The sequence below is a fragment of the Salvelinus fontinalis genome, chromosome 19 (genome assembly GCF_029448725.1).
Source record: "Salvelinus fontinalis isolate EN_2023a chromosome 19, ASM2944872v1, whole genome shotgun sequence".
Taxonomy (NCBI): Eukaryota; Metazoa; Chordata; class Actinopteri; order Salmoniformes; family Salmonidae; genus Salvelinus; species Salvelinus fontinalis.
Genome location: NC_074683.1, coordinates 41,789,155 through 41,816,258, shown reverse-complemented (window position 1 = coordinate 41,816,258; position 27,104 = coordinate 41,789,155). Strand labels below are relative to the sequence as shown.

The following is a 27,104-nucleotide window of genomic DNA, read 5'->3' as shown; positions in this document are numbered from 1 at the left end:
AACCATTACAGTGTGGAAATTGTAAAGGATATGGTCATGCGTCAAATGTTTGCAGACAGGAGAAGTATGATATTGAATAATATGTGAATGGAAAATGTTGCAACTGTGGTGGGGATCATACTCCGGACTTCAACGAGTGCCCTGTTAGGCTGAAGGAGGTAGAGGTGTCTATGATCAGGGCTGTGCAGCAGATCTCTTATTTGGAGGCGGTGAAGAGGTTCGAAGGGGCAAGAGACAACAGCGTTGAAGATATGGCAGTGGATACATTGCAACCAGCTGCTAGTGTTTTAAGTCAATCAGGTGATCTCGAAACAATCATTGTGAAGAGGGTGGATTTTGTGTCATTTATAGCCACAGTGATTAATTGTACAGCACAAGTGTCTAAGAAGCTAGATATCATGATATCTGCAGCCGATACGTTTTTGGGGCTCCAAGACTTTACAGAAGCACTACGGACTTTTGTCGCTAGGAAATGTCTCGCTCTCAGAAGAGGCTTCTGAGCCTGTGTTGGGACCTGATTAGAATGATTTTTTAAATTTTTTTTTACAGAAAAGCAGATTGATTTTGTTTAGTAATTAATTATTTTTTGGTAGTTGGTATGATATTTTATTTATTTTACCCAAATATTTAAATTTTGTTGGATCTTTATTATTCACCTACAGGTGGCGGAATGCACATTTAATGTATGCTAAATCTATTATACCATAGAAGCAGAAGCAGGATTATTATTTTTGCCTACTCGTAAATTACGATACAAAACGTTGACCCTTCTGAACAAATACTAAACCAGGCGGCGCCCTACTATCTGATTCATATCGCGTGATTTCTGTATTAGTGTGGACGAAGCGAACTGGATGTCCAACAGCACAACAATTCGAAGGTGCGAACGGACGGAGGTTAGCGCGATCCGCTCATACTTACATTTCTAGCACGCTGTGGTTTTCTGTCAAATTCCTAAAGATAACAACGCATGGAGAAATGGGTCCCGAGCGACATGGTAGGAAAATTCGATGCGTACTTTGTAAAAGTTCCAAGGAAAATCTGACAACTGGACCGCTATCGACGAAAGATTCCGTCACCGCTCATCAGAACTGCTTGGTAAGATTCGAAAAGCTCTGCCGTGACCTGTAATTTTGCTTTGGGGAAATAGTTTGGCACTGCTAGGCTAGCCACGATAATTTTTGGAAAGGAACTAAAACGAGTCAATCAAATTTGCAGATTTAGTAGACAACAGCATGTGGTAAACAGCTGTCGATTGACACAGTTAACAGTGGGGCTCTGACCCTACCTAGTGTTATGATTTGTCTATTGCAGCCAGGGGTTCTCAAAGTGGGGTTCTCAGACCCGAGGTACTGCATTAAAAAAAAATTATATTACTAACAGATTAAACGAATTTTGGCAAAGGGATTTTAGGAATAAGTTTAGAGTTATACAATGTAATATTATATACAATTGATGTTATTAACCCTGGGCAACATGGGCCCGGAAGGCTCACAGGGATATTGGTATCCACAGTACTTATTAATTTGACATCTCAATTATTTTTATATTCCCCAAAATGTTATTGTATTTTTTTTTTATTTTTTTTTACATAAATGCACTGTAATGTAAGCTTTAAAACTGAAAAGTTTTCTCTGCCTCATGGCAAAATGTGTAGAATTGCAGGATATTAGGTTTAAAGCTGCAACAACAAAATATCTCTCTGCCCCATGACAAAATGTGTAGAATTGCAGGAAATTAGCTTAAACTGCAATAATTTCTCTACAATGCCAAGAGATGGGCCTTTAAAATGTTACTTCCCAGGGCCCGAGACTTGGTTCGTCCGGCCATGCACTGACAGTCATAGTAGAACTTCTTGTATGCTATTTATCTCACTTGAGTTGTGTTCTGATTTATGAGGGGGTCCCTGAAGAATTTGATATCACGAAAGGGTTCACTGGACTCAAAAAGTTTGAGAACCCCTGGTTTATTGACTCAAAGGGAGTGAACACTACAGAATGACACCTTACCTTATATGATCGTCTTTGTCGTTTCCTTTCCCATTTAAATCCTGAATGCAGTTTGTTTGGGGACACTGATTTTCCTATTATGATAATATAATTGACATGCCTTATGAGCCATCTTACCCCATCAGAACCCCAAATAACATTGTATTTCTTTGTTTATAAACAATGTGATTTGTAAACAAACACTGTATATCTTCAAAACATGGTTAAAACTATCATTTTGATCCCATGAATGGCCAGTCCATGCATCCATAGCTCCATCTATGAATTTGATTGGTTGCATAATATTTATCAAATAAAACTGTTGGGGCTGCCATTTGGTGTTTGAATCCCAGATTGCCCCTTTAACTCTTCCATGTGTTTGAATTGCAGCTTTATTCATCTGGGGTTATTTGCCAGAACTCGCCAGAGCTTGACGACTTGTTTGGTTTCACTGTAAAAGATGTCCAGAATGAGATGAGGAGGGGAAACAGACTGGTGAGGTTATTTTAATGTTTTCCTTAGTTGTTTGAACAAATTAAGTCAAACACTATCATGGTTTGAACAAAGTTTGAAGTAATTAAGTCCTGTGTGTGTTATATTTCAGTAATGTCTGATGGTTTTATTGGCCTAATGTCACTGTACAAGCAAACTGTACCCCCCCCCACAGATTTGCTACAGGTGTAAGAGGAAGGGTGCCACGGTGGGGTGTGAGGTGAAATGCTGTCAGAAGTCCTACCATTACCCCTGTGCTGTGGAAGACGGGGCCCACAACGTCGAAGACCGTATTGAAGGGAAGTATACGTAAGTGCAAGGCATAACGCGTTTTCTTCCTAAACAACTGTGAAATATTTTTTTGAACTTCATTGTAAAGGACAATGGGTCTCAACTGACCAATTTAATAGATAAAGTTAATGAACATGTTATTGACTGGGTCTCTATGACCGTGTCTCTGTGTTTGTTACAGGGTGTACTGTCAGAAGCATAATCCCGAGATAGCAGGTGAGGTGGCTGCTGGTTAGTTTTATGTGTCCATCTGATTCATGCCTGTAGGCTAGTTTGAGTGGTATCCAGATTTCCAAACCTTCAATACCATTCTCCTATACCATACTGGGGAATACGGTATTTCCAGCAGTGCCCACATCTCTTAAACTAAATAAAAAGCTAAAAGCTAACAAGCGCTAGCGAAAATAAACTAAATGCAAGGACAGACAACCCAGTGCATAAAGTTGTACAATTATCTCAAAAGGCTATTCACACTTGATCCAGGAGGGGATTGATTTTCTCTGCTGTAGCCAAGAAGCTTGATCTTGCAAGCTAGCCACCTATAGCTAGCAAACCAAATAGACAGCTGTAACCCTGAGCTGGAGAAAATGTACGGTGCCTATAGAAAGACTGCACCCCCCTTGGATGTCTTCATTTTATTGTTTTACACAGTGGGATTAAAATGGATTTGTCCTTTTTTTTGTCAACGATCTAAACAAAATAGTGGAATAAAGTCTCACATTTTTTCAAGATGAATGAAAAATAAAATGCTAATATACCTTGATTAGATACTGTAAGTTTTCACCCCCTGAGTCAATACATGTTAAGGTGTTAAGCTCATCTTGGCGGGTCATGTTTCGGAGGATGCATGACTCGACATTCGCCTCTGCCGAGCCCGTTTTGTAGTTGCAGCGATGAGACAAGATCATAACTACCAATTCCATATCATGAAAAAGGGGATACAATTATTATAATTTTTTATAGAAAATATATTAAACAAAGTAATAATACTTGACTGAGGGACCTTACAGATGTTTTATGTATGGAGGACAGAGGAATTAAAAATGTATTTCACACAGAGGGAGTCCAGATAACGTATTATGTGACTTGTTAAGCCAAATTTTACTTCTGAACTAATTTAAGCTTCTGAACTATACTTATGCAATGACTATATTTTTGTTTATTCATTTGTACAAATGTGTCGAAGTATTTTGTGTAGATCAATGACAAAAAATACAATTCAATCTATTCGATTACACTTTTTAATGCAACAAAATGCGAAAAAAGTTCAAGGGGTGTTCCGTTTGCTCCATGAGTTCTTTGTAAACAAACATACCATGTGACTGGCTCAGTATCATTTTTTTGGGGGGGACATGACAAAATACATTGGGACGTTATTGAAAAATCATACCGTCCGTATTTCAAAATACCACAGTATACCACCCAAGCCTATAGCAGGAATCAATTAATTGTCCATCCCAATACTCATCTGGATGTATTTAGTTTATTAAGTAGCTGTTAGTCCATCAGGGCAAATCTTCCTGGCTTGGTACACAAACACGCAGCCTCTGCCAGTCCAGCTGGCAGTTTCAACGAAAAACTATAAGTTAATGAGGTGTTACTTTGACTTGTTCTTGAGGATTGTTTCTGTCTCAACACAGCATCCAATGGTAGAGCTTTGTCCTGCAGCGGTGATTCAGACACAGAGAAGAACAACAATGGAGAAACATCATCCAAGGTCTGTATGCCACTGACTACAGTGTAATGTAAGAATTTAATAACACGCACACAGGTCATTTATGAAAATAGATAGTTAATAGCTAGGACTATGTATGGTTGATTAGCTGGTCAATATTCCAGTCGTCTGGTCATCATTGAACAACATCATCTAGCTGAAGGCTCAGAAATGAATACAAATCACATTTCTCCCTCCAAATAATGGTCCTGTAAACTCAGCAAAAAAGAGAAACGTCCCTTTTTCAGGACCCTGTCTTTCAAAGATAATTCGTAAAAATCCAAATAACTTCACAGATCTTCATTGTAAAGGGTTTAAACACTGTTTCCCATGCTTGTTCAATGAACCATAAACAATTAATTAACATGCACCTGTGGAACGGTCGTTAAGACACTAATAGCTTACAGACGGTAGGCAATTAAGGTCACAGTTATGAAAACTTAGGATGCTAAAAGAGGCCTTTCTACTGACTCTGAAAAACACCAAAAGAAAGATGCCCAGGGTCCCTGCTCATCTGCGTGAACGTGCCTGAGGCATTCTGCAAAGAGGCATGAGGACTTCAGATGTGGCCAGGGCAATAAATTGCAATGTCTGTACTGTAAGACGCCTAAGACAGCGCTACAGGGAGACAGGACGGACAGCTGATCATCCTCGCAGTGGCAGACCACGTGTAACAACACCTGCACAGGATCGGTACATCCGAATATCATACCTGCGGGACAGGTACAGGATGGCAACAACAAATGCCCGAGTTACACCAGGAACACACAATCCCTCCATCAGTGCTCAGACTGTCCGCAATAGGCTGAGAGAGGCTGGACTGAGGGCTTGTAGGCCTGTTGTAAGGCAGGTCCTCACCAGACATCACCGGCAACAACGTCGCCTATGGGCACAAACCCACCGTCGCTGGACCAGACAGGACTGGCAAGGTGCTCTTCACTGACGAGTCGCGGTTTTGTCTCACCAGGGGTGATGGTCAGATTCGCGTTTATCGTCGAAGGAATGAGTCTTACACTGAGGCCTGTACTCTGGAGTAGGATCGATTTGGAGGTGGAGTGTCTGTCATGGTCTGGGGGCGGTGTGTTACAGCAGCATCGGACTGAGCTTGTTGTCATTGCAGGCAATCTCAACGCTGTGCGTTACTGACATGACCCTCCAGCATGACAATGCCACCAGCCATACTGCTCGTTCTGTGCGTGATTTCCTGCAAAACAGGAATGTCAGTGTTCTGCCATGGCCAGCAAAGAGCCCAGATCTCAATCCCATTGAGCACGTCTGGGACCTGTTGGATCGTAGGGTGAGGGCTAGGGCCATTCCCCCCAGAAATGTCTGTGAACTTGCGGGTGCCTTGCTGGAAGAGGGGGGTAACATCTCACAGCAAGAATTGTCAAATCTGGTGCAGTCCATGAGGAGGAGATGCACTGCAGTATTTAATGCAGCTGGTGGCCACACCAGATACTGACTTACTTTTGATTTTGACCGGCCCTTTGTTCGGTGGGCCGGTCAAAATTATACCATTATACCATTATACCATTTCTGTTAGTCACGTCTGTTGAATCTTGTTATGTTCATACAAATATTTACACATGTTAAGTTTTCTGAAAATAAACGCAGTTGACAGTGAGAGGACAGATCTTTTTTTGCTGAGTTTATAACCTAAAATAATATAACCTAAAGTTAATCAATATTCATTCCCAATTGCAGCAGTTTTGTCTCATCTGTGAAATGAAAGAAGAGAGCGTCAGTCTAGAACACATCGACAGTGGCATTTTCAAGTGAGTATGAGGAATCTTTTATTCCAAAACCAATGGCTTTGCTCATTCATTTCTATCATTGATGTCAGTAAGGGTGATTTATTATGTTGTTGTAAGAGCCTGGAATGCCTCTGTCACAGGTTGTATTGTGAAAAGCATAAACCACTGTCGTTGCAGAAAGAGCTGAATGGTAAGTCATTCTGTCTCCACTGACTTACACCAACAGACTCTTCCTTTGGTTGTGTGTTACACAAAGGTCTTCTCTGTAGATCAGATACATCATTTACAAAAGTATGTTTTGGATATGTTTTAATTTTAAAGGACATGCACTGTCAGTTCCCTCATCTTGCAAGAGTGACTCCAACACGCCTGAAAACCAACGGCAGACACAAACACGCAAGGTGTGTATGTAGCTTTTAAACATGGATGCATATCTTCTGCAGTAAAGAAAGCCACTTAATATGTTCATGTAATGATATGAAAATATAGTGAATCGTAATCTCTTTGCTTTTGAAACAGAGACGGTTGAGCTTCTCTAGCAAGTAAGTATGGAATTGAGGTATGCATGTGGTACGGTGGTCTGGTTCTTTGATTCTGTCCAGCTGACCTGCTCTGTTCTGAGTGTGGAGTTCATGCTGCTTTATGTATATTCTTTGCTGACAAACAGTTCAGTAAATGTGTCTCTCTCATACATAAAATATGGACTGGATTCTTTGGGGTACTATTTTCTGAACACTGCGCCTGTTCTCACTTTTTTGTCAGACAGGAAGTGACATCATCAAGAAAGTCCAAACACAGGAGGATACTGGATAACTCCTCAGACTCAGGTTGCTTTATTGTTCCTGTAGCCTCCTTTTTAATTTCCTTGATTGTTGTCATTTTTTAAATCAAGTTTATACAAAGACATGAGTGACACATTGCATTGATTAGTATGTTGGTGTGTTCTGTGACAGATGGAGATGTGAATAGGATTGATATGGAGTTTTCCCCTCTGGAGTCCAATCTAGAAGACCGTCTCAACTCCGAACACAGGTAATGGTGATAGTGCTCTCATCTAGTTTCAATTAAACTACTTTCAATGAAGGCAGCGCATGTTTTTTAATTGTTTAAATTTTTTAACCAGGTAGGCCAGTTGAGAACAAGTTTTCATTTACAACTGCGACCTGGCCAAGATAAAGCAAAGCAGTGCGACAAAAACAACAGAGTTACATATGGGATAAACAAACGTACAATCAATAAAATAATAGAAAAATCTATGTAGTGTGCAAATGTAGAGACATTAGGCCATAGAGGCGAAATAATTAAAATGTAGCATTTACACTGGAGCAATAAATGTGCAGATAATGATGTGCAAGTAGAAATACTGGGGTGCAAAAGAGCAAAAAAATTCAATAATAACAATATGGGGATGAGGTAGATGCGTGTGCTATTTACAGATGGACTGTGTACACTGATCGGTAAACTGCTCCGACAGCTGATGCTTAAAGTTAGAGAAGGAGATATAAGTCTCCAGCTTCAGTGATTTGAATTTTTTTAAATAATTCGTTCCAGTCATTGGCAGCAGAGAACTGGAAGGAAAGGCGGCCAAAGGAAGAATTGGCTTTGGTGATGACAAGTGAGATATACCTGCTGGAGCGCGTGCTACGGGTGGGTGCTGCTATGGTGACCAGTGAGCTGAGATAAGGCGGGGCTTTACCTAGCAAAGACTTATAAATGACCTGGAGCCAGTGGGTTTGGCAACGAATATGTAGCGAGGGCCAGCCAACGAGAGCATACAGGTTGCAGTGGTGGGTAGTATATGGGGCTTTGGTGACAAAACGGATGGCACTGTGATAGACTACAACCAATTTGCTGAGTAGGTCGTTAGAGGCTATTTTGTAAATGACATCGCCAAAGTCAAGGATCGGTAGGATAGTCAGTTTTACGAGGGTATGTTTGGCAGCATGAGTGAAGGAGGCTTTGTTGCGAAATAGGAAGCCGATTCTAGATTTAATTTTGGATTGGAGATGCTTAATGTGAGTCTGGAAGGAGAGTTTACAGTCTAACCAGACATCTAGGTATTTGTAGTTGTCCACAAATTCTAAGTCAGAACTGTCCAGAGTAGTGATCCTAGTCGGGCGGGTGGGTGCGGGCAACAATCGGTTGAGAGCATGCATTTAGTTTTTAAAAGCAGTTGGAGGCCACGGAAGGAGTGTTGTATGGCATTGAAGGTCGTTTGGAGGTTTATTGGTTTATTCTGACAAATTTCTTTACCTACCAAGGCTCTCTGTTGTCAAGGTTGTTCAAATAGCATGTTATCATTTCAGTGTTGAGGCGTGTACGCCAAATGTTCAGTGAAAAGGGAAGGAGGTAGCGTACAGTGACACAAGATTATTAATTTTGCTCTCTTACTTCACAGTAATCATGCTGAGACCCCCATAGCTTCCACCACAGGTAAAACATGTCAGGACGGACATTAACACACCACATTACCAGGATGTTTAATATGAAACCTAATAATATCAAACCAACTGTCATTTTCCTTAGGAAATCAGCCAGCACCTGAAGATGGGGACTATACATTCATCGACTCAGTGAGTTACATAGCTTTATTTTTCTGACTACTTGTCCAATACTTCTCCTGTGGCATTACTGTATCTCTATACTGGTCCTAAACCATTGATTCAACCATAAGGTGCTACAGAGGTTGGTGAGTACGGCCCAGTACATCACTGGGGCCGAGCTCCTTGCCATCCAGGACCTCTATACCAGACGGTGTCAAAGGACCAAACATTTTTCTGACTCCATCCACCAAAGCCATACTGTTCTGTCTGCTACTGCACAGTAACGGTACCAGTGCACCAAGTCTGGAACCAAGAGGACCCTGAACACCTTCTAACCTCAAGCCATGAGGCTACTTTACAAGACTAAATAGCTAATCATATGTCTACTCAGCCTACCTTTTATTGTCCCTTTTTTTGCACTCTCTATGCACACACACACAGTCTACATAAACATAATATATGCATATTGAAGCCACACACACACACACTCACCACATACGCTGCTTCCTACTGTCCATCTATCACTTTAACCCTACCTATACAGTGGGGAGAACAAGTGTTTGATACACTGCCGGTTTTGCAGGTTTTCCTACTTACAAAGCATGTAGAGGTCTGTAATTTTTATGCTCTGTAAGAAGCATCTCAAGGTCCTGGAGTGGCCTAGCCAGTCTCCAGACCTGAACCCAATAGAAAATCTTTGGAGGGAGCTGAAAGTCCGTATTGCCCAGCGACAGCCCCGAAACCTGAAGGATCTGGAGAAGGTCTGTATGGAGGAGTGGGCTAAAATCCCCGCTGCAGTGTGTGCAAACCTGGTCAAGAACTACAGGAAACGTATGATCTCTGTAATTGCAAACAAAGGTTTCTGTACCAAATATTAACTTCTGCTTTTCTGATGTATCAAATACTTATGTCATGCAATAAAATGCAAATGAATTACTTAAAAAACATACAATGTGATTTTCTGGATTTTTGTTTTAGATTCCGTCTCTCACAGTTGAAGTGTACCTATGATAAAAATTACAGACCTCTACATGCTTTGTAAGTAGAAAAACCTGCAAAATCGTCAGTGTATCCAATACTTGTTCTCCCCACTGTATGTACATATCTACCTCAATTACCTCGTACCCCTGCACATTGACTCGGTACTGGTACTCCCTGTACATAGGCATGTTATTTCTACTCGTTATTCACTGTATTTATTCCTTGTGTCACTGTTTCTATTTTAAAAAATCTTTATCTTTAACCCTGCATTGCTGGAAAAGGACCCATAAGTAGCCATTTCACTGTTAGTTAACATCTGTTGTTTATGAAGAATGTGACAAATAGAATTTGATTTGATCTCTCTCCAGGATGCTGGGTCCCAGAGTCTTTTGCTGCCAGTGATGCTGTGTGTTGCATCTGAAGAACCCTCTCAGGCCACAGGTAGTTACAGCTCCTCACCTCTCACCTGTACGCTCACTTTTCATTTTACTAAATTCTTACATACAATCCCTCCCTACTAGCCAGGAAGGAAAAACTCAAATGGTTGAGTTCTCTATCATCTCGCTCCCTCTGTGTTCTCTCTATCCTCTCAGTGTGCAGTTCTGCGTCTTGTCATGGTTCTGTTCCGCACTCACCTGGTTCACCACACGGCAGCTCTCACTCACCTGGACCTGCTCAGGATCCCATCTTGCCTGTCCACTCACCTGACTGCTCATCCGTACACTCTGGTCCACTCAATTTCACCAGCACAGCTATTGTGTGTTATGGCCCAGTGTCCTCTCCATCTCCCGCTACTCCCTCTCCACACTCTGTCTCCCAGTGTCCCCTGGCAAGGCCTGGAGGCCCGGGTTCACCTGGTGGTTCTGGCAATGCAGCCAGCAGTGTGTTCTGGAGGAGGTGTAACGAAGCAGGCTGTACAGAGTCCATCTTCACCACCTTCATCTCTGACATGGTCGGCATCTCCAAGAGGATACTGTCAGATCAGGCCAGTCAGGAGGGTGAGTGGAACGGCTGGGGGGGTTGGCTGGTATATTAAATAAAACCGTCACCAATTGAACACTGTTAGGAGCATATAATCAGAATTGCAGGCTTCATTTATTTTCTTTCGTATGTTTTTGCTTTCTCTGTCTTCCTTCAGATTATGATCTCTCTCTGAGAGTGATTGAGGCCTCTGGAAAATTATCACAGATGCTTTCACAGCAGGAGAGAGGTGAGAATTAGTGGATTAATAACAGGGTTATAGGAGTTTTTATAGCGTTGTGCAAATGTTAAGTCTTCTTATTTTCAAAGCTTGTGAAGCCTGTATTCATATTTTTCTAGCCCACATCCCATTGTTTGTTGTATGCTCTAAGTTGCTATACATGCACTTCGTGTGCCTTTAAACAACTAAAATGATGCAAATATAAATCAAATGTATTCTCCCTCCTTTGTTCAGAGTTTAAGAAGAAGCAAAGGGAGCTCCAGAGAGCTACGGCAGCCATAAGAGAAGCCAGGTCAGCCCTGAAAAGATGAGCAGCACTGCCAGATAAATTAAAACACTCAAAGTTCAATTCACCTTTCCTCATTTTTAAAGGTGCATTATTCAGCCATAAATTTATCATTTGATTTCTCAATGTTTAAAAAAAAAAAAGTTGTTCCGCTTTCTTACCTTATCATAATACCAAACGCATAACCTAATATTATATTACCACCGTGTTCATATTTATATATAGTAGAAGCAATTGTCAAACAAGAAGAGGCTGGCTTTTTCACTTGCCAGAAAAGGGACTTTATAGCTTCACCAATGGAAAAAATGTATGTATGGAAAAAATGTACACTACCAGTCAAGTTTGGACACGCCTACTCATTCAACAGTTTTTCTTTATTTGTACTATTTTCGGGGGGTATTTTTTTATTGTAGAATAATAGTGAAGACATCAACTAGGAAATAACACATATGGAATCATGTAGTAACCAAAAAAGTGTTAAACAAATGAAAATATATATATTTTAAATTCTTCAACGTAGCCACCCTTTGCCTTTGACAGCTTTGCACACTCTTGGCATTCTCTCAACCACCTTCACCTGGAATGCTTTTCCAACAGTCTTGAAGGAGTTCACACATATGCTGAGCACTTGTTGGCTGCTTTTCCTTCACTCTCCGTTTCAACTCAAACCAAACCATCTCAATTGGGTTGAGGTCAGGTGATTGTGGAGGCCAGGTCATCTGATGCAGCACTCCATCACTCTCCTTCTTGGTCAAACAGCCTGGAGGTGTGTTGGGTCATTGTCCTGTTGAAAAACAAATGATAGTCCCACTAAGCGCAAACTAGATGGGATGGCGTATCGCTGAAGAATGCTGTGCTGGCCATGCTGGTTAAGTGTGCCTTGAATTCTAAATAAATCACTGACAGTGTCACCAGCAAAGCACCATCACACCTCTTCCTCCATGCTTCACAGTGGGAACCACACATGCGGAGATCATCCGTTCACCTACTCTGCGTATTACAAAGACAATAGCTCACATTTGGACTAATCAGACCAAAGGACAAATTTCCACTGGTCTAATAATGTCTATTGCTTGTGTTTCTTGGCCCAAGCAAGTCTCTTCTTATTATGGGTGTATTTTAGTACTGGTTTCTTTGCAGATATTTGACCATGAAGCCCTGATTTTACGCACGGACACACCTACTCACCCCTCTGAACAGTTGATGTTGAGATGTCTGTTACTTGAACTCTGTGAAGCATTTATTTGGGCTACAATCTGAGGTGCAGTTAACTCTAATGAACTTATCCTCTGCAGCAGAGGTAACTCTGGGTCTTCCTTTTCTGTGGCGGGCCTCATGAGAGCCAGTTTCATCAGCTCTTGATGGTTTTTGCGACTGCACTTAAAGAAACTTTGAAAGTGGTTAATGTTCTGCATTGACAGACCTTCACGTCTTAAGGTAATGAGGGACTGTTGTTACTCTTTGATTATTTGGGCTGTACTTGCCATAATATGGACTTGGTCTTTTACCAAATAGGGTTATCTTCTGTATACCATCACTACCTTGTCACAACACAGCGTATTGGCTCAAATGCATTAAGGAAAGAAATTCAACAAATTAACAACCACACCTGTTAATTTAAATGCATTCAAGGTGACTATCTCATGTAGCTGGTTGAGAGAATGCAATGAGTGTGCAAAGCTGTCATCAACTTAAAGGGTTGCTTACTTTGAAGAATCTCAAATAAAATATATTTTGATGTAACACTTTTTTGGTTACTACATGATTCCATGTGTTTTCATAGTTTTGATGTATTCACTATTATTCTACAATGTTTGAAAATAGTAAGAATAAAGAAAAACCCTGGAATGAGTAGGTGTCTTGACTGGTACTTAATAAATACAAATATATATTTTCCCCTAACCCTACCACCTCTCTCCTAATTGGAGTAAAGTAATGAACAACAACACTTTGGCTTCTACTTCCAATTTATACATACTATATACATTTTACGGAAACAATTTTCTTTAATCCCATCCTTCAGCTACCATCAACCCCTCCCATCTAGCTCCAGTTTGATTTCTATTTTGCCATATTTTTAACTGCTGTTTTACAAAAGTTCTGAAACTATATACATTTTAATCACACCCTTCAACCCCTCCCATTTATCTCTTATCATCCATGTTTTATTTATATTTGCCATATTTTTCAATTCAATTTTTCAATTCAACTTTCACAAAAGTTCTGAACCTTTCTATTTCCATAGTTTCTACAGATTGTAAATTAAAGAAACATTTTTGACAAAAGTATTGACTAGAACTTTTCAAATCACCAAGTAGTGCTATCTGCAGAGTTAGCTCCAGGTAAATGTTGCACTTCAACCATTCATGGACATGTGACCAAAAACAAGCTACATATAGACAGTACCAAAACAAACGATCTAATGATTTTGTCTCTTTGGACCAAAATCTGCAGAGCTGGGGAGGTTGTATTCCCCCATATATATATAACATTCTATTGGTCGCAAGAATTTTGTGTAATTTAAATTGAAAAATTCAGCGTTGTTTTGCGTATCGGTTCATAAACCATGTGTCTTGGAATCGGTACATCAAAAAATGTCTTCCCAACTATTTTGCAATCGATATGGCACATGTCAATTTTTTGGTCCTTAAATTAAACTGGTGTGTATATATATTTTTTATCACAATTTTCTTTGACCAATTTTGGTCTAATGCATGGCCAGCGGACAAGCTCCTTAATTTTCCCCTCTTCCCCTACTGTTCTGTGGTCTGGGGAAATGCATCAGCAAGTGACATTAGGAGGCTGCAGATTGCACAGAACAAAGCAGCAAGGATTGTTTTAAGGTGGAGATATGATTCTTCTGTTGTAGTCATGCTGCCATGCAATAAAGAAATTGAATAATTTATCTGAGCAAACCAGAAACCTTTCAATATATACATTGACACAATACAGGAAAATTGTGCTGGACTATGGTAGATGAAGGGTCAATATGTTAGTGTATTATGTCTGTAACAGTGTGTTATATATAAAATTATTTTCAAATAACAAAGTGAGAAGTAATCTGAATAAAGCGAAAAAGGCCATTCTTGAACACGGGGTGAGACATTCTTACTAATCTGCTAGAGAACCAGTTCGGAATGTAATAACTTTTGTATGAATGACGCCTTTAGTGAGGTCTAACGCTTTAATATTTAATCATTTCTGCCCTCCGAATTCAAAATCATTATGTAGGCCCGTTTCATTTTGTCTGGCTTGTCGTTCCAAGTAAAATTGAATATTTTTTGCTCATGTAATTTATAAAACTAGGTTTTATAAAGGTGTAGGCAAGACCATAAACAAATATGTAAACTGTGATATGACTAAAGAGTTAATCAGGCTGACTTTTCCTTTTCATGGTAGCAATATATTTTTGCTAACTTTCTATTAGGAGTGAGTTCATTTCTTTCTTTTGGGAAATATATACTGAGTATGTCCACATCACCATCTGACCATTTTATTGGTAAACTATACAGTAATGTAAAAGTTGTATTTTGTGATCCAATACGTAATTTAGTACACGTATCATAATTTGGTTTTAATCCAGAGAGGTTAGAAAAATTATCTAGATCGCCTGAGGTTGTGCAAGGATCCATACTGTTGATTTAAAAGAACATGAGTCGTCTGCGTACAATGACACCGTTATTTTTAAGCCCTGGCTTTCTAACCCTTTGATATTGTTGGATCTGATTTTTAATAGTTAATATTTTGATGGCAATAATATATAGATATGTCGATAGTGTACAACCTTGTTTTACTTCGACAGTTTAAAACTTTGAGAAGTAGCCATTATTTACATCTGTTACTATACTTAACTTTAACCCATTTTATAAGAGATTCTCCAAAATTGAAATATTTCAGGAATTTATTTATAAACTCCAGTCAACTTTATCAAAAGCTTATTCAAAGTTATGAATACCAGGCCATATTTTTCAGGTTTCTGTTTCCAGTACTTGTCTTATATTATGTCAACCATGTAAAAAAATGCACAATGCATCACAATGTTTCCGTGGTAGCGGAGACTGCATAGACGTTAAACGCTGCATATGTCGGCTCAGTCAAACTACCGCTATAGTGCTGACCTTTGGCGGTGGGATTGAATCGAGCCCTTGTTTTGCAACCAGTCTTACACCCACCTCCAGCCTACCACCCTTTTCTTTGACTCCACCCACTGATCTGTCACTTTAGGCTCTGCCCACAGAGCTTCTATCCAACAGATCAACTGTGTGCTGCCCTCAGAACAGGATCCAATAAGGACAACTTGGTCATATTGAGGAAAGTTAACTGGCACTCCGATCCACAGAATTGGCATAGTTATAGAAATGAATTACTCAGTTGGAATCATTATAAAAACTCAACTGGAATCTCAGCAGCTCCTCACAACAAAGCAGCCTTCACCCAGCTTTCTCACACTCAGTGTGTGTCACTAAATATCTACAAGTTGTCTTTAATGATCATAAAAATAGGTGATTATCATTTCTGTATAATAGTTCTGTACAGCTGAGATAGTGCAAACATTACTGAAAAGTAACAATACCGTAAATGTCTGAAGTCATCTGTAACATCTTTCAACATAGGCTGAAAATATTGCGTTCAAAAACCCAGCCAACCCAATGTGCTTCACAGACAATGTTCTCCAAGAACTCTCATGGAGTTTACATTGACCCTATGCACAGGTTTTTTTGTTACTCTTTTTAGGAATGATGTGATTTCACAAGTGGAACATTTGTATTGCTCAAACAGATTAAGGCCTAGATTGAATCAGATCAAGCGTTACCAGGCAATAACAGACACCAGTATAGCGGATGTTTTGGAGGTTGAACTGTGTTGGAGCCATTAGATCGGTGAGCAGCTGCTCTTGATCATTGTCACGAAGCCACACCTGTCCCAGTCGTGTTAGAAGTTCAGAACAAGAAGGTGGGCAGTCAAATTGAAAAATCATGAAACTAAATAATGAGGATTTCTATAGTCCTAATCGACGTGTAGATTACATCTCACATTCCAGTGTTCAAACTTGTACACAAGGCTACATGGGGTTACTGTTAATGGGACTCCGTGCAGCCAATGGCAATGTCCGCTTTAGGTTTAAGGCCGGGAACCACTTGTGGATTTGACAGCTCTAACGCAGTTCCACCTCCGACACCCCAAAAACAACCACTATGCAGATGTTGGCTAAAGCAGATCTGATTGAATCAATCCCTAAGACTGGATCTAATAACATGAGACCCACTGTTCAATTGGAACACTGAAGACCGCTATCTGTCAGTAGTGACAAGTTATATAATCAATCTCACACAGGCTTTCCCAGAACCCACTGCACCATATCAGAAAGTGCAAACGTGCTCCTCACTCGTCAAGAAGAACTCAATCCACACGTATGATTGGAAGGAAAAAATGGAAACAAAATACTTGCAAAAAAACTCTGGCCTCCAAAGCTGCAAGATGTAACTACCAACCCACAATGGGAGATGGAAGATTATATAACTATCTAGTAACACCCCTTATACAGGGTTTAGGGTAACTACTTAACATCCTTTGCCACCCATCTCATGTGCAGTAAACAGACAACCACTGGCAGGAGCTACAGCTAACGGAACAGCCTGGTGTCTCGTATCAGATGGCAGACCAGAGCGTGGTTAGCCTAGCGTAGCCCCCTGTGATGGAGACAGATGAGCCAGTTCAGCGGTCAGTTCTTGAAGGCTCCACAGCGGCTGGCTCGGCAGATGAACTCTTTGAGAAGGTTGCCTTCGATCTGCCAGAAGGCTGCAGTCTGGGTCACCTCCGTCAGGTGGTTCACACAGAACTTAAAGCAGAACTCCTCCAGGTCCTAGATACGCCACATGGTTAAACAGGAAATATGAAGTTAGCACTTGTCCAATAACAAACGCTCGTTTTAGTTTTCCTTTGCTATGGTGTGCCCCAATGAACACAACCCTGGTAGAGTAGGCTTGGTAGAAGTTGCTCCTAGCCACTGGTACAGGGTCAGATGTGTTAATCCACCTAAAGGTTAAGATTGGGTGAAGGGTTACCTGTTGCTAGGTGTGGAAGCGGGACTGACCTCTGCGTCGTAGCGCACGGCGGCAGCGAGCAGAGAGAAGGCGTTCTCTATGGTGATGCCTCTCTTGATGATGTGCTGACAGAGACGCTTCAGGCGGTTCTCACAGTAGGATGTGGCCAGGTCCAGCAGACCTAACACAACCATAGACAGTCTGGATCACTGTTGGCCTGGGATGTTTGCATACATTGTATCTGCATCTGTGTTGTTTCTGGACTTTTATAAAACAATGACCCTTGGTCTACAGATGAGGTACACCCCAATATGAGCTTGACTGGTAGCACTGTCACAGCCTTTAACCCTCCCCTATTGATTAATTGCCTTGTCAGTAAGGCATGGCTAGGTGTGGGACTGACCAATAGCATCCTCTGGGGGCAGGTCTATGTTGTCTGTGTAGAGGAACTCTAGGAAGGAGCGGTAGACGGGGTAGGTGAACTGGTCGATCTCTATCACCTCCTTCATGTCTTCATTCCAATGGGACTGGAACATGGACCTGAAGTGCTCACACCTAGCAGTGGAGAGGGGTAGAGAGGACAGCCGTCACTAAATATCCTCAATTTAAAGGGATTGTTCAGGGTTTTGGCAATGAGGCCCATTATCTACTTAGTCACGAACTTGTGGATACCATTTAAGCATGCTAGCTGTACCCAAACACTTTGAGTCTTTGTGCCAAGCTAGTTAGCATTGGCACATGAATCTACCTCTAACTTCCTTCATACTGGACGCAGATACATAGAAATATTATCCACAAGTTCACCTGACTGAGGAAGTAGATAAGGGGCTTCATACCAAAATCCTGAACTATCCCTTTAAGTGTCTTTGGGTCTTTGAAAAGCACTAATGTAAAACAACACCACATTTCCTCATTCGCTAGGAGAGAAACTTGTAATGGGTCTGGTAAAACAACTTGACTCAATAATAGACCATTCAACTTCAATCTTTCCCAATAATCCAAAAAGGTACTTAGATTTGAAAATAATTTATTGATGTTAGCTGGGTAATTTGATAGTGCTGTGTTAGAGCCCAGTGAGCAACCTGCCTGACCTGATCTTGAGCACAGCCTTGTGCACATGGATGTATTTGCCGTCCACGCTGAACTTGAGGTCGGCCGTCTCTGGGCTGTCAAACTCCTTCTTTAAAGACTGGGACACTGTCAGGAAGTCATCATGCTCTGGAGAGAACACACAAACACAATGAAAGTCATCACGCTCTGCCAAAAGTAGAGGACGTACTCAGTCACACACTCTTACCCATAGAGAGCAGCCTCCACATGACGGAGGGCGTGGCGAAGCAAGCAAAAACGTCATCAGTGCAGGAGAAGTGTGTGAGGAAGGGCAAGACGATGGACTGACCCCTACACTGGCCCCACATGTACACCTGGCCACTCTGAGTCTTAGCTGCTGAGGTGTGTGTGGAGTGGCATGCTGCAATCTCTACAATCCTGCTGGAGAGGAGGGAGGATATCAGTCTGTATTCTGAGACTGCCTCATCTCTTTCTCAGCCATGATGTGTACTGTGTCTGCCTGTGTATATACACATTTCTCACCTCTCCTTCTCAGCCATGATCTGGACTGGGCTGAGTTGGTTGCTCTTGTTGCCTGTGCCCAGCTGGCCATAGGTGTTGGTCCCCCAGGCATACAGCAGCCCCTCGTCCGTTAGGGCCAAGGAGTGGGCATAGCCAGACACTATCTGGACGGGAAGAGAGGGGTTAATGTTAGTGGAGGTAGTGTGTGTGTGTGTGTGTGCACTCACCTGTAGCACACAGAGACTCTGCAAGCCCACCAGGCGACAAGGTGTCAGCTGATTCCCATTGTTGCCTAGCCCCAGTTGGCCGTTTCCGTTATATCCCCAGCCGTACACCTGAGAGAAACAAACGCACAAACTCTCTTAGCTGTCCTGCAAGGTTGCTGCATACTTGTGAACCTACTAAGTTAAAGTACACCGGCTGATTGAATACAACAAATACTTAACATATTTAATATCAAACCCACATTCAAACCGTGGTCACTCACCTCTCCATTCTCAACCACAGCCAGAGAGGAGGTTTGACCACATGTGATGCTGACGACCACCTTGTTCTGCAGACAGTTGGACACTCTCCTGGGGGTGGGCTGGTTGGCCGTGGACCCTGACCCCACCTGGCCACAGTTATTGTAGCCCCAAGCATACACCTGGACAGGGAGGTCAGAGAATCACATTTCACTGAATATCTTGATTTTCTTCAGGTATAATAATATAGTTCAAAACACTATAGAACATCACACATCTAACAGCAATACAAGTCCAGCCCACTTCCCTAATAATACAACAGGTTCACTCTAGAGTGGTGTCAGTCACTGGACCAGTGACATAAAGCTGACTCAGTGAAAGAACAGAGGGTAACAATAGGGCCTTTATATCAGAGCTTAGATTTACCGGGTCACAGTCAGTTGGTTTAGACTAGGGCACGGTGGTAAGGGGGCTTAGAGCAGTGTTTCTCAATCCATGGTCTGTGGAATGTTGTTGGCCAGCCCCTCAGAAGTTTCTGACAGACACAAGTGTTACTTTCAATATAAGCAGAACCCCACACACACACCTCTCTCCTCTTTCTATTCTTTCATCTTTTAACCTCTCCAGCATTAATAGGGATCACGGGGTGAGGAGTCACGGGGTGAGGAGTCACGGGGTGAGGAGTCCCGAGCCACCTATCTCCCACTACCCCTCACTTTGCCTCTCTCACCTCTCCAGTGTTGGTCAGGGCCAGGGAGTGATGTGAACCACAGGCCACTTCCGTCACCCTCTTGTTGAGCAGGCTGGCAGACACCAGCACAGGAGCGACCCCCTGGTTGGTGGTCCCATTCCCCAGCTGACTGTAACCATTGTGGCCCCAGGCAAACAGCTCGCCCTCTGACACACAATGGAGAAAACGGTGAGTTAGAAACCCCAAATAGTGGTAGAAATCCTTTGAACAGACATCTGGGATAGGGATTAGGGAATCATGTCAGTTCTATTGAAGACATTTCTATGTCCAACATTCTGTGCCATCCTCTTGAACGGTGTATCCCTGTTATGTGCTGTAGTACCCTCAGTGGCCAGGAGGATGTGGGGTCCGCTGCCATAGCTGAGGCTGACCACTTTCCTCCCACTCAGAAAGTCCAGCTTCTTAGGTAGGATGGTGCTTTGGCTATCCCCTGTTCCCAGGCAGTTACTGCAGTTCAGCCCAAACACATACACCTAAGGAAGAGAAAGAGAGATGGGTCACTGTTTGAACAAGCAGACACCAGTCAGCATGTGCTGTGCATGTGTATTCCAGAAGAGAGACCTAGGGGTCACTCCAGATAAAACACACTGACTACACCAATCATCTGACCACTTACGTCATCATTGTGGGTGATGTAGATGACCTCGTTGGCGGAGGTTCCAAACACGCAGGCCTGTCGTATGGACGAGAGCTCCTCGCCTTCCATCAGGCTAAACAGCGGCCATTTTGTCACATCCACCATAGTGCGTCTTGATCTCCGTTGCGACGGTGGAGGGGTGTGTCCCCGGCTACAGGGAGGAGCAGGTGCGTAGTCTTGGTGGGTGATGCTATCCCTGCTTTTCACACTGAATATTAGTCAAGAGACATCGAGAGAACACACAGAGAGAGCTTACACAACCACCAGAGAACACACAACTCGAAGTCAGAGATCAAACACACACGCATTCACAATCATCAGAGCACATGTGGGCACAAACAGTGACACGCACACACATACTGTATAACTCAGATACTCTGCAACCTCAGACCACCAGTGTTTTGAGTTGGTGAAATTGAGCAGACAGAACAGAGAGAACAGACCATTGTCCTGGCCTATAATCTCTAAACGTTTCCAGATTATAATTTAATCTGTTCCCCACGAACCGCAGGGTTTCACATTTTTATTCTATCCCAGCACAAACCCGAGTAATTGCCAAGCACTATATGAATCCAGTGGGTTAGTGTTGGGGTGGAATAAATATGCGCAATCCTAGGAACAGATTTGGAAACACTGACCTTACATGTGGTGGGTTCTATATCCAGTGAACTGAGACATATGTAAAAAAAATTACTTGATACTGTTTTAAAGCAGGCAGCTAGGCTGGGAATAGTTGCTCAGTTAGAGCTTTGCTTTAGGATCGATTGCAGACCCTTGATTTTACCCCTAGGGATTACCACACAAAACACGTCAATCGAAAAAGATCAAGACTAGAGTCAATTTTCTGACTCTACACAAGCAAAACTCTCGACTAGCCAGTTTAGTGTATCAGAAAAGAGAGTAAATAATGTTAATACTACAACCGAAAACGCATACACATTTTATTGAGTCTATTGATGAAATTAGTAGCTAGTTAGCTAGTGGAACTTTAGCTGATTAGTTAGCCATCTAAAGTTACCTATACAGTGATCAGAGATTTCACACAGTGCCACACTCGCCTTAAATTACTGTGAACCTGGCTAGATAACGTTATCTAGAAAGCAAGCCAACAAAACATTCTAGTTGTAGCTAAGTTAGCTACTGCTAGTAAACGAGTATGCCGGCTGACAACAACGTGCATTCACTGACCTACAAGAGCGTTCCATAGTCAATAATGACAACTTTTCCGGGGAGGAAAACAAAATAGATCAAAATGAAAGTATGTTTAAAAGCGTAACACCACCAAGCCTACCTATGAGATGCGTTAGTTTGGTGCTATTACCGGTGGACGGGTAGCTAGCATCCCGGTCACTGAAACGCTTTCTCCTGCCGCCGCCGCTACCACCTCTCCGATAATGTTAGCATCTCCCTCCGATGTTGGTGTGTCCGGAAGTGAGAGCCAATACATGTCACGTGATCAACATTCAACCAAGAGAGGCCTAACTCGATGGAAAATCTGTCACCCTCCAGCAGGTGGCGTTTTTTTCGTTGTTTCGCCCAGTTGTTACGAGTGCACTGATAGAAATAGGACACGTGACATTACTGCAACTTTGTGAAAAAACACTTTATATCAGTCTCGAGATAGCTATGCATATTCATGACATGAGGCTAGTAGTATAGCATCTCTCAATTGAATACAGGCGGTTGACAACAACAACCCTCATGTCGATTTCAAAAACAAGGTTATCCATCAACCTAAAGAAAAGACAGGAGGGCGCTAGATCGTGGACAATGACTCCCATTGTTGGGGCGGAGATATGTATATTGTCAATATACCCTAAATAAATAGAACAAAGGTCACTAGATGGCTGTCTGACCATATAATAAACACCCCCAAAACATATGTTAAACATTTACATTTCAACATAATCCTCTTATTTCAGGTTTTGCAAGAAGCCTGATCGCTTTCCTGATCCAGTTTTGCTCTCAGTTAATCATGGGGGTTGTCAGGTGATTCAGTGGGTGATTCTTTTGTTTTGTTTTCTCTAATCAATACCAGAGCAGAGGTGAATTTCATCTTGACTCTGCCCTTCTATTTGTTTGATTAAACGAGCACGTTTTACTCATGTTGTCCCGCCTCATGTTGTTGTTCCTTATGATATCCTCATGTCAGTCAATGGCACATCCATCTACCATTTCTTTAGTAGCTCTGAAATAAACAAACCACACAAACAACTTATCAACTCATTGAACTATTTAATTTCACTTCAGCTGGTGCCACAGGTATAACCAGGTGAAGCTACTGCCATGGTTACCATTCCCAGTGATTGAAATCCCAGTCAGCTGGGTAGATCAGTCCAAGGGAGATAGAGCTGGTTAAGAAAGCTGCATGCAAACACATGAAAATAAGTAGATGTTATCTCCTTATTTGGTTGACTGATCAGTGGCATTCAACTCTGCTTGTAGGACCATCTATTTCAGCACAGAGGTGTAATGGCAAGCAACTGGATCACAAACCAACACTACGAAGAGGAATCAGGACCTTGCTGATAACTGAAGCTATTATACATTTCAAGGCCTTGGATGCTTGACTGATCTGCTCCACTCTTTGGACTATTAAGGGAAAAGCTTGGATGGACTCCAAACATCAGATCTGCAGAAACCTGTCCTGTCTGTCATGGGCATGGCCCTGTGCAGACAGTCTCACATGCATACATCCAAAGTGGTTCTAGTGGACCTGGATGGGGAAGTGAAGTCCACCCCTCCACTGTCTTCAGAAGGGTGACCCCCAAACAGGACTTCAATGTTGGCTCGTTGGAGCTGGACTCTGGCCCGGAGCTTACCGTGTGGGACACGCAAGCCCTGTGGAAAGACATCATGGAGGGCTGCGATGCCCTGGTGTTGGAGTAGACTGGGGGAGGCATTGGGGAGAGTGCTTGGGGACGAGAGGGTGCGGGGGGGGGGGTCTCTCCCTTGGTGTTGGTTAGTAAGATGGACCTCGCCGAGGCCATGGGGCTCCAGGAAGTGATGGATGGATGGACTGGAGCAGTCCTGGGACATAGACTGGGAGGTGCAGATGCCCTGGGCTCACTGGCCACTCTCAGAGACCGCTGAGGGGTAACACACACGGATATGAAACACATTCACAAATACACAATGCAAACTGATCAATAGACAAAGCATGGATGCCCATACGGTTTGGGTTAAACGCGAAAGACATTTCGGTTGACATTTCAGTTGTGCAACTGACTAAGTATCCTCTTGCCTTTTCATACACACACAGAGCTAAAAGGGTAGGCACACAACCAATATGAGGATGTGAAGCTTTTCATAAGCATACTGTGTTCCTATGACTAACTAGCTCCATGCCTCAGAATGTATCAGGCCAGTAGGTTATTTTAATATAGAACCAGTTGTGACATTCACTCTAAAGGAAACTCTTAAAATGGGACACGAGAATTGTTTGCAGAGAAGATTGGAATGAAATATCTACTTATCAAAAGGACAAAAATCCAATGGGATTATCCACCCTTTTTTTACACTCATTGTAACAATTATACATTAAACAAATCTCCTCACAGCAATGTCACTTGAGTGCCACTAATTTGTACCATTTACAGAAGATGCAGTACCCCTCTACACCACAATGTGGTCTCCAACTCAACCCTGCTGGTTAATGTAGTTTCTCCCTGGAAATTGGATTAATGGTTACTACTGATTTACATATTGACACTGCCAGTCTGAAGGGACTGGTGACATACAATGACTTTAAAATAAAACCTTTAGTCGTACTTTCAGTAAAGCTTATGATTATTGATTGGTATTTTACATCAGGTATATTTCTCTAGGTACCATGGACAGCAACTCAATCACATACATGCGAGCATAGTCACTTTGTCCCTTAATACGACGCTTTCGCTCTCCCCTTTTTTCCCCCCCAGACACACATGCCTTGATTTTAGTGTACAAATCAGAACACTTGCAGCGGTGAGGATCCAACAGCTAACAGGAAGTTTATTTTGGTTAGGATCAGTAATACAGAGACCATGTCCTGCGGGCGAGATGGGAGGAAGTGATATCATAATCCCCTTATTGGTTAGCAGATTGTGGCATTGATGGGTTTGTTTGTGGTGAATGTAGGTATGGGTGGATATGTCATAATAGGTTACAATGCTCAGCCCATAGAATTAGGAATTAGAATAGTATTAATAGGATCTCTATGGCTCAGCCAATAAAATAGGAGTAGAACAATCACTACAGCAGAGAGCAGCATTGACTAATCCCATGGCAGACTCCAGTAATTAGGGAGACAACACACCAATTTCAGATGCGCCAACAGCTTCTAGCATTTTTTTTTCATAATACATCTGAGAAAAAACTTGTTTGTTTTGTATAAATGAAAAACAAAAAGGCACAATGTCAATGAATTTCAACTCATTCTCGTTTTTAATATGCACAAGAGTTGAAAGTATCAGTGAGCCACCTTAAAGAGAAGAATTCAATCAAAAATTTATAAAAAAGATATAAACATTGGAGGCCAAAACACAGTCTGTTGCTATTTCTCTCTATTCTCTTATTTAAAACAACTTTTCTCCAGCAAGTAAAAATCTTGCAAGTAACATAAGCTTGTATCGTTTTCCGATACAAGACAAAGAAATTGTAATTCTTTAAAGTGGCTCGGTCCGTCTAGGCGGATAGTTCATGACTGTACACCCCCCCCCAAGGTTTTGTTCATTAGCAATAAACTTTCCCCCACCCCTAATCCAAACCCACTCCTGCCTCCCCCCACCCACTGTCTATCAGTAGTTAGCAGCCTAATGGCCCATTCAAACATACAGCTGCAAAAGAGTATTATGCCTTGTAGTGGCAGAGTAGCAACTTATTTGACCATCTACAGTAGTGACCAGATGACTGGACCTTCATTGCTACTGCTGCCAGGCTTCCATTGAAAATAACAACTTCCTGCTTTTGCTGTGCACTGTTTGAACAGGTCATAAACAGAGGAAAACAAGCCCAGACCAGAGACCAACTGGGACGGCTCTGATGGCAAAATGACACAGTCAGTCCCTGCAGATAGACAAGCAGGTTCATCAGCATGTCATCATAATACACATGAATGTTAAAAAATAAAGACAAAACAAAAATCCAAAAAACTGAACACCCCGTCCGTCTTTGATAGTACGTAGGTTATCGTTCTGCAGAGTGAGTCCAGTTCCAACAATGACTTGTCAGCTGCTGCAGCTTTGTACAGGCATTATGGAAATATATATTTGTATATTCTCAAGAGACTCGTTTAAGAGATACACATTGCATTTTGTACAATTATTCAGGTTGTTGATGACGTGACAAAATAAAAAGCACCAAAAAAAAAAAAAAAGTTCTGCAAAGGTCAGAGGTCGTGTTCTATCCTCAGTCCTGTCTTCAGTATCTGTCTCTTTCCGCAGAAAGAGAGAAAAAAAAAAAATACCCCTCAGACGTGTGCGTAGGACGAAATGATAAAAGTAAAAATGGCAAATCTGGAAGCTCCACAGCCTGGACCAGAACAAGCCAAGTAGATATTTTTCAATATCAACATAAAGTACATTTTTAAAAGAATGGGAGAATTTAAAAAGAGAAACCCCCCCCAAAACTCTGATTTGTCAAATGGTCCGTGCAAGCCGGAATCCTTGAGACGTCAATAACCCCCATTGAAGTAGATATTTAAAATGGGTAAAGGTTATGTTTAAGATTAGGGTTAAGGGTAGGGACGTCCCAAGGATCCCGGATAGCACTGAGCATTTCCAAATATAGTTTTTTTTTAGTTTGATTGTTCTGGTGTTGAAGAATTCAGGTGATATTCACCTGTCAACTACTTTGTTGGATATCCCAACAGAGACATCACTACCCACCCTTCCACAGGACGTGACATCACAGCAGAATTTAATGTCCTCTAGGGAACAGGGCTACAGTAGCGATATTCCATCACAATACCCAGAGGTATTTTTCTCCAACTTCAGGTTGCTTTTTTATTTTGCTCTCTCCTGAATTAGAGCAAAATTGCAAAACAATTGTATACTTTTTTATGTAGGAGTTTTGCAGTATAAGTATATTCAAGAGAAGTGAAAAGGGGGAAAAAAGGGAAAAAGTAATAACATGTTTCAGTCAGTCACAGAATCCTCTTCCTGCCTAAAGCCCGCCCTTTCCTGTCCTAAGTCTTTGGGAAGGGGGGTGGGGTCCGTGGCTATTCTTTGCTTAGCTCTAGGGTTAAACGTCTTCAATTGGGGGGCACTGTGTGTGTGTGTCTGGCTGTGTGTGTCTGTGCGTGTAGCTGGCTGTGTCTGGCTGTGTGCATGTAGCTGCCTGTGTCTGGCTGTGTGCATGTAGCTGCCTGTGTCTGGCTGTGCGCGTGTGCGTCTGGCTGTGTGCGC

General features: G+C 42.0%; 2 protein-coding genes across 7 annotated transcripts; one reads left to right on the top strand and one right to left on the bottom strand.

Annotated features, from left to right (window-relative positions):
• Positions 1-651: 651 nt before the first annotated feature.
• phf11 (PHD finger protein 11) lies at positions 652-11,313 on the top strand. The gene is made up of 17 exons (XM_055871582.1): positions 652-1,098; positions 2,379-2,483; positions 2,656-2,789; positions 2,953-2,987; positions 4,412-4,488; positions 6,190-6,260; positions 6,380-6,429; positions 6,561-6,640; positions 6,759-6,781; positions 7,002-7,066; positions 7,193-7,271; positions 8,638-8,672; positions 8,766-8,812; positions 10,132-10,204; positions 10,357-10,761; positions 10,902-10,973; positions 11,199-11,313. Exons 1-17 carry the CDS (start codon positions 979-981, stop codon positions 11,273-11,275), a joined length of 1,548 nt encoding a protein of 515 aa, XP_055727557.1. The 5' UTR covers positions 652-978; the 3' UTR covers positions 11,276-11,313.
• A 292-nt stretch (positions 11,314-11,605) lies between these two features.
• LOC129816746 (RCC1 and BTB domain-containing protein 1-like) lies at positions 11,606-22,180 on the bottom strand. Of its 6 annotated transcripts, none has more exons than XM_055871578.1 (13): positions 22,040-22,180; positions 21,907-21,938; positions 20,698-20,926; positions 20,404-20,554; positions 20,061-20,227; positions 19,354-19,512; positions 19,094-19,201; positions 18,888-19,030; positions 18,592-18,785; positions 18,386-18,512; positions 17,698-17,849; positions 17,345-17,475; positions 15,690-17,113 (listed from the first exon to the last, which is right to left on the bottom strand). In XM_055871578.1, exons 1-13 carry the CDS (start codon positions 22,163-22,165, stop codon positions 16,973-16,975), a joined length of 1,860 nt encoding a protein of 619 aa, XP_055727553.1. In that variant the 5' UTR covers positions 22,166-22,180; the 3' UTR covers positions 15,690-16,972. The 6 variants fall into 6 exon arrangements, with proteins under 6 accessions (XP_055727556.1, XP_055727553.1, XP_055727554.1 ...); XM_055871579.1 differs by having other exon boundaries at positions 18,592-18,782; XM_055871581.1 differs by lacking the exon at positions 15,690-17,113 and adding an exon at positions 11,606-12,034 and having other exon boundaries at positions 18,888-19,201.
• Positions 22,181-27,104: the final 4,924 nt, after the last annotated feature.

Bases quoted from the DNA above. Each gene is read 5' to 3' on its own strand.
- LOC129816746 (XM_055871575.1), bottom strand. From the start codon at position 22,165: ATGTATTGGCTCTCACTTCCGGACACACCAACATCGGAGGGAGATGCT. The intron at 21,939-22,039 runs GTAATAGCACCA...TCCCCGGAAAAG, and splicing joins TGCTAGCTACCCGTCCACCG to TTGTCATTATTGACTATGGA. The intron at 17,476-17,697 runs GTCAGTCCCACA...TGGTTGTGTTAG, and splicing joins GCCCCCAGAGGATGCTATTG to GTCTGCTGGACCTGGCCACA.
- phf11 (XM_055871582.1), top strand. From the start codon at position 979: ATGGGTCCCGAGCGACATGGTAGGAAAATTCGATGCGTACTTTGTAAA. The intron at 6,430-6,560 runs GTAAGTCATTCT...TTAATTTTAAAG, and splicing joins GTTGCAGAAAGAGCTGAATG to GACATGCACTGTCAGTTCCC. The intron at 10,205-10,356 runs GTAGTTACAGCT...CTATCCTCTCAG, and splicing joins AGAACCCTCTCAGGCCACAG to TGTGCAGTTCTGCGTCTTGT.